Genomic DNA, 7,573 nt, shown 5'->3' with positions numbered 1-7,573 from the left:
TGAACCGCTGCCCAGCCCTGGACGGCAACAGAAACCTCTGTTCTCCTGTTTCTGTGATAGGAACACTGTCTGATGGGTTTAGTCACCGCTAACTGGATTTTCTGTTGCTGTGACCACACTCATTCCCAAATGATATAAGAAAACAGGAGATTTTTAATAGGATGCCATCATAAAAAGCATCTCAGCCCGAGAATGGCTCACCTGCATGGTCCAACACAGTAGCCACGAGCTCCGTGTGGCCCTCTACCTTTCACTTTAATTAAAGCGAAACAAAAGTGAAAACTCACTAACCACATTTCAGGTTTTCAACACAGCCCCACGTGGCTAGCAGGTACCCTACTGGACAGTGCAGAGTGTTTCTATCATCCTAGAAAGTTCTGTGGCATGGTGTTAGTTGAGGTAAATCTCAGAGTGAAAAGCTACATTCATGAACAGTTGAAATCGAGTTTGGTTTCTTACTGGACGTGCTTTTTGAGTCAACTTATTTCGTCCTTCATAGGCATCGTATGCTGTGAAAGAATCACCTAAGGTAAGAAGATGTTTCTGGGGCGACTCGCCTCCCTTGCAAATGCACAAAGGCTAAAACCGGCACCTCGGGTCCAGGCAAAGAAAAACACTGATCTGGGTACAGTGCTCCTTGAACACAGAAATCCTTTGCTTTCTAGCCACAGACTGTAAAAATAAACATCACCCAATGCTCCGTCTCTCCTGCTTCCCCTTTCCCAACTGCTCTCCCACAAACACACATACACAATGAGGGTGGAGACACTGGTGCCGCGCTAAGTTAGGGATGTGGTCTCTTGAAGGTGGCACATTCTAAATTCAGTGCACAGCTGGCTTCACCGTAGACGCGGAGCTTCACTGAATTCCCCGCGGCACCCGCGGCTCTGGATAACACAAATAAAGTCATCTAAACAGTCCACATTCTATGAGCGAATGTGGTCAGTTCTTGCCTTAGCGGTCGACGGCTAAGAAAAATTTGGAAGCATGGTTAGGAAAAGGAGTAGCCAGAGGTTTCTTTTATTATGGCTGCTTTTGTTTTTTAGTTGCCCTCACCACGTGGTGCAACCCCACCCCCACCCCCACCCCCCAAAAAATTGCCTATCAGAAAGCACAGAAGTGAAACATGGCACCAGGAATACAAGTGTGATTTTTGGGACATCTGCCATGGTGACCTTTGCCAAGATGAAATTGAGTCTTTTACTAGAAAGTATGGAGGTCTTTGGAGTCTGTACAGACCTGAGCTAAATCCTAATTCTGCCTCTCCCTAGCTATCTGACCTCCAGCAAGATGGATGACCTCTGTCGTTTGCAAAATGAGGAGGATTATAATACTTTACCTCAATTCGATGTTGGAAAGATTAAACAAACACAAAGAGCCAGAGAAGGGCTTCCCTGGTGGCGCAGCGGTTGAGAGTCCGCCTGCCGATGCAGGGGACACGGGTTCGTGCCCCGGTCCGGGAGGATCCCACATGCCGCGGAGCGGTTGGGCCCCTGAGCCATGGCCGCTGAGCCTGCGCGTCCGGAGCCTGTGCTCCGCAACAGGAGAGGCCACAACAGCGAGAGGCCCGCGTACCGCAAAAAAAAAAAAAAAAAAAAAAAAAAAAAAAAAGAGCCAGAGCAGGGTAGATACCCCATTAGAGTTAGCTGCTAAGTTTTTCTCTGCCAAAGCACTGTGAGAGTCATCTGCCTTGCTGACATGAAATGGAAAACAGCCACGCTGTCTCATGTACCTCTCTGATGGCCAACAGAGGGATCATGTGTGGTACCCACACGCCGAGAGTGCGGGAAATGGTGGTAGATATGCTTTCAGTGACCGAGATTCTCTTTTTGCCTCTGTCCCCAGTTTAGTCTTGGACTGTATTATTTTGCTTGGAAAACAAACAAATAAACCAGAGGAATACCAAAAATGTTTTACAGGGATATTAGATTTCATTCCTAATGAAATATCACTGAACGTACCCAGTATTAAAGGAAACACAAAAGACAATACCTGTAAGGTAATCCAGACATTCTAGCAATTTCTTCTCTCGGGAAAAATCTAAGGCAAAGGTGTCAAATGTATCGTTGAGGTTGATTTCAGGAATTAGCACCTGGGATGATGCCGTTGCCATGGAGACTCTATAATTGAAACAAAACAACTTTTTAGAAATGTCAAGCTGGCTTTTACCATCACTGCATAGGAGTGAAAAAAATAAAAGGAAAAGAAATATCATTAAGAAATCGTGTTTTTTAAAATTAATTAATTTAGTTTTGGCTGTGTTGGGTCTTCATTGCCGCGCGCGGGCTTTCTCTAGTTGCGGCGAGCGGGGGCTACTCTTCGTTGCGGTGCGCGGGCCTCTCACTGTGATGGCTTCTCTCGCTGCGGAGCACGGGCTCTAGGCGCGCAGGCTCAGCGGCCATGGCCCACGGGCCCAGCCGCTCCGCGGCATGTGGGATCCTCCTGGACCGGGGCACGAACCCACGTCCCCTGCATCGGCAGGCGGACTCTCAACCACTGCGCCACCAGGGAAGCCCACCATTGCTGTTTTTACACGTGAGCCTCAAGAAAAATCTCGGAATGGCACAACAGGCAACACAATGCAAATGAGTATAAGCTACGAGAGGAGGCAGAGGAACTGGGAAAACAGCAGAATGGCTTCCTCCCTTCCTTTCTACTATCGGGAAAAAATTCCCCATGGAGGCGAAAGAATATTCACATTTCACGTTGCTGTATATTTAACTCTCTGGCCCCCGCACATCTAACCCCAGCGAGAAGCACATAGCTCCAGGCATTTCTTCACACATCTGTCTGGGAAACTTTGTTCTTTTCACACTCAACCCTGCTCCACTTCAAAGAAGAGTCTCCCAAATTTCAAGCTGCATAAAAGGCAAAGTGAAGATTAAAAAAGAATGTTTCCAGATATTGGATGAGTTTAATCAATGACTAGCCTCTCCCTAAAATAAACATTAAAAAAGGAGTTTTTGTCAGGCTCGTTCTCATTCTCCTTGTCTTCATGTTCTTGCACCATATTCCCAGCAGATGCCATGGGAAATATACATGAGCTTCCTAACAAATTCCCCTGATGGGTCCACCATTTCCCCTCTTCATTAAGGTTGCTAGGTAGCCTTCTCGTTTGTAATCTATAAAGCAAGCTATTGGTAGGTATCGGTCTCCTGCAGTGGACCGTCACGTTGATTGGGAAAGTTATTATTAATAGCAGAACATTTTGACTAATTAACAATGCAAGTGATTCTTCTAAGAACAAGAAAATTATGGGATGATGTAAACCACTTCTGAGCACATCAAACTACGCTAGACTCATAGTCTTGATTTTGGTATTTCAGGAAGTTCAATAAACACCACCGAGGACCTACTATGTGCAGGATACTGTGTAGGGTACTGGGAATTTTTGAGCAAAGAAACAACCTTTAAATGATTTAGCCATAACCTTGTTACTTATTTTCTAGTGAAGGGCATTGATGCTCATTTATACAAGACCACAGAGCTAGCTGGCAGCAGCCAGGAAGACAATTCGAGGTCTGTACTCTTCCATTTAATTTAGAAAAATTTCAACCTGGTCACACTAAAAGATAGATCTCCTCTTCCATCTCCTAATGGCTCTTAAAGTTTTGGATTTTATAAAGAAATATATCTTGGCTATAAAAATTACATCTGTGGGCACATCTATACAACGGAATATTTTTCAGCCATAAAAAGGAATGAAAGACTGATATATGCTACGACATGGATGAACCCTGAAAGTATTATGATAAGTGAAAGAAGCCAGACACAAAAGGCCACATATTGTATGATGCACTTGGATGAAATGTCCAGAATAGGCAAAACTCCACAGCGACAGAAGGTAGATGAGTGGTTGCCAGGGGCTGGGGGCAGGGGACAATGGGGAGTGATTACATAATGGGTGTGGGGTTTTCTTTTGGGGTGATGAAAATAATTCGGAACATGACAGAGGCAGGAATTGTACAACACTGAATGTACTAAATGCCAATGAATCGGTCACTTTAAAATGGTTAATTTTATGTTACACAAATTTCACTTCAGTAAAAAAAGTTACACCTGTGAAATGCTCGAAATCCTTAAAGTTTCTATAATTGTACTTCTGGTGCATATTCAGTGCTATATAGGGAGGGAAGTAGAGAAGATAATCAACAATGTAATAATTGCAATGATACTGAGATCCATACATGAAAGTTTGAAGAGGAATAAACTCTGGAAAGAAAAGTTTCAAGTGTTTGAATGAGGACAGAGAATCTAAATTCACCACCTGATCCTTTCACCAGGAAACAGCGACCAGCAGAGTTGTGTGATTTTATTGGCTAATTACTGCACCCAAGAGAATTGGACTAATTATTATGACAAACAACTGCTAATTCAGACCGATGGATAAAGGGATGGTTGCTAGGCACTTTTCACAGACGGTCAAACTGGACTTAAAAAACGCCTTCCTTATGACCTATAATCACAAAAACTCCTTCAAACTCAGAGAGGTCTTGGGATTATAGTCACCAAATATTCAACGAATACTGACTAAGCCCTTCAAATATGTCATTTACTGAAGAGCCCAATATATCTGCATCAGTGCAGGAAGTTTCAAAGAAATGCTACAGTGCCAATTTGAACTCCTGGGATAAAAATTTCAAAGTGAAACCCCAGTTATTTCTGTTTCATGATGTCCAACAGGGAGAACTGCACCAAGCTATCATGAAACAAGCACCGAACTTTCTATTGTGTTTCTCTGCTGTTCCCGCGTGGCGTAGATCTTGTGCTCACCAGGTTGGGAGATCTCGAATGCTCTGAACAGATAATCTCAAGCTGGTACTTCCCCTGTCCAGTGGCACAAGCTTCTGTTCAGGTTCATCCAAAATAGATTTCATTCCCAAGTTTCTCCTGGTTCTGCGGTCCACAAACAATTAACTAAACCATGCTTTAGTCAAGGGACACTGTTGACAATGCCTGACATCTTGATGGTGGGAACTCTGCCGAGTGGGAACAGAGAGGCTGAAAGTTCCTAAGCCTGGGAGGCAAAGTCTGACAGCAAGACTCTTTGGAGATGACTGCAGCTTTTAACACCTACACATTTTTTCTGATGGAAGGAAAGATATTTATCTTTGGCTACAATTTCAAATTCTTAATTGGACTGACAGGCGAGCGGAGATCTGCCAAATTCAACATTTTAGGCTATGTTTTTCTTCCCCAAATCCTTGTTGCCCATCTCTTGGCCTTTCAGATAAATTGCCAAAATCCACCAGGGCCATCAGCACATGCCACTTTCTCAATTCTGTGCTTTTAGAGTCATGTGTGTGTGTGTGTGTGTGTGTGTGTGTGCGCGCGTGCGCGCGCGTGCGTGTGTGCGTGCGTGTACACGGGAATATGCGGACACATGCTTGTGGCTGTGTGTGTGTGTCAAGCTCTTAACATACTGGAGCAAATAACGGCATTGTGTCCTACCCTGACACTTAATAGGGTGGGCTGCACGCTATTTCCCCTTTCTATTTTGACTTCGATGCCCCTAATCTCCATGACACTCAGTTGCTAGCAGCCACATGGGGCCAGTTTTCTGGAAGGAAGACATGTCTAGAGCTAGAGGGCTTCCAAGACTTCTGCCAAACAGTCAACACCAGGGGAAGATGCTCTACCCTTCCCGCTTATTCCCCCATGCCCGACCGCCTGACAGTGGCACTTAAATGGGTCTCTCTCGGGCAGGTGGGCTACGACGCACATCACCATGGTAAAACCCGGTGAGTTCACGCAGTAACAAAGTGTGGTTTACTTTAGTCAGCTCAGGAATTCCCAAATGCGTTTGACCCTGGAACCTTGTTGTTTTAACACCAATTAACACCCTGTAGAACACATTTCAAAAATCACTCATCAGACGCACTCAAATTCTTATAATCAAGTGCCATCTTTCCAGCTGATAACTGGAGTTCGGTTTTGTATTCTGGGGAACTCTGTTGGATCCTTGAATTGCCTATGGCAGTGAGGGACAGAGGAGTCACCCAGTGAGGTCTGAGTCCCTCCTAGGAACTCTGAAAAACGGGTACTGTTCAGAGGGAGTTTTCTTCTTATCATCCTCTTGATACAGATAATTTGCTGCTAATAATGATTTTAATTTTAGATGTCTCATAAGGAGTAGACCAACTTTCTTATACTTGGATTGAGTGAAGAGTTTTGCTTATTTAACATCATTTTAGAAAAGTGCACATAGAATCACACCAAGAACGATATATTAGCGAGGCTTGAGAATATAGTATGTTATACAATGCATTTGCATCCATTTAGTGAGTGGGAAGGAAGGAAATTAGCATTTACTGTAAGTTCACCTTGAGACAGGAACTCAGCTAATATCTTTACTACATTATTTCATTTTATCCCTACAGCGACCATACTAGGTAGGAATAATCGGCCCTGTTTTATAGATTTGCTCACACATTCATTCAGATCAGGCAGTTTGCTACGTGCTGGGGCCATAATGGTGGAAACAAGGTGGCTAGGGGTCCTGCCCGCTGGGAGCACATGAGCAAAAGGAGACTCACAAGGATTAGGGAGCAACCCCAGTGCTACCCGTAATTACTCCTGAGCAAATTAGCATAGAGCCAAGCGCTTGATTCCAAAGCGTATGCATCTCCTACAGTGTAAAACTTGAGGCTCTCTCTCCGCTTGGGGTTTTCTGATGTTTCTGAATTGAAAAACTTGTTGTGGCCTGATTCAGCTTGTAGGCGAACATATCCACTTTAAGTGGTTTAACGATGCAGAAAAATCACATCCAACTCTCATTTTAGGAAGGTCTGCAGGATTAAAAGTTTGTTCTGGGCATTCCACCCTCGAATAGAAGAATAAAGATGGTTTAGAAATACACAGGCGCCAAAGCCCAAGGCAGACACAGCAGTAAACACGACTGTGAAGTCACGTTCTAGAGAAGAATGTTAAGTAATATGAAAACATAAATCCAACAAACATTATGGACTATCTACAATACTTAAGGCCTGTTTATAGGAGTCGCCAGCAGTGTTATCGCAACTACTGATAGAGGTAGCTAGTATGAGTCCAGTTTTCTAAGTCAAAAATAGCTCTTGGGGACTTCCCTGCTGGTCCAGTGGTTAAGAATCCGTCTTGCGATGCAGGGGACGCCGGTTCAATCCCTGGTAGGGGAACTAAGATCCCACATGCCGCGGGGCAACTAAGCCCGCACGCCACAACTACAGAGCCCGCACTCTGGAGCCCGTGCGCCACAACTAGAGAGGAGCCTGCGCGCTGCAATGAAGAGCCCACGCATCACAACGAAGGATCCTGCGTGGGACTTCCCTGGTGGCGTGGTGGTTAAGAATCCGCCTGCCAATGCAGGGGACACGGGTTCGAGCCCTGGTCAGGGAAGACTGCACATGCCGTGGAGCAGCTAAGCCCGTGCGCCACAACTACTGAGCCTGCATGCCACAACTACTGAAGCCCACGTGCCTAGAGCCCATGCTCCACAACGAGAAGCCACCGCAATGAGAAGCCCGCGCACCGCAACGAAGAGTAGCCCCCGCTCGCGGCAACAAAAGACCCAACACAGCCAAAGATAAATAATATA

General features: G+C 45.1%; 1 protein-coding gene across 2 annotated transcripts in view; it reads right to left on the bottom strand.

Moving 5' to 3' along the window:
* MID1 (midline 1) overlaps window positions 1–7,573 on the bottom strand; it is a 181,826-nt gene that overhangs the window by 38,969 nt on the left and 135,284 nt on the right. For both annotated transcript variants that reach the window (XM_007455066.1, XM_007455067.1), the window contains one exon: window positions 1,993–2,120. In XM_007455066.1, the coding sequence (XP_007455128.1) occupies window positions 1,993–2,120 (128 nt within the window). The remainder of the gene's footprint in view (window positions 1–1,992; window positions 2,121–7,573) is intronic.

This window comes from Lipotes vexillifer, unplaced genomic scaffold (assembly GCF_000442215.2).
Source record: "Lipotes vexillifer unplaced genomic scaffold, Lipotes_vexillifer_v1.1 scaffold431, whole genome shotgun sequence".
In the NCBI taxonomy this organism is placed as follows: Eukaryota; Metazoa; Chordata; class Mammalia; order Artiodactyla; family Lipotidae; genus Lipotes; species Lipotes vexillifer.
Note: the sequence above shows the minus strand (reverse complement) of the source record. Positions and strands in the feature narration are given on the sequence as shown.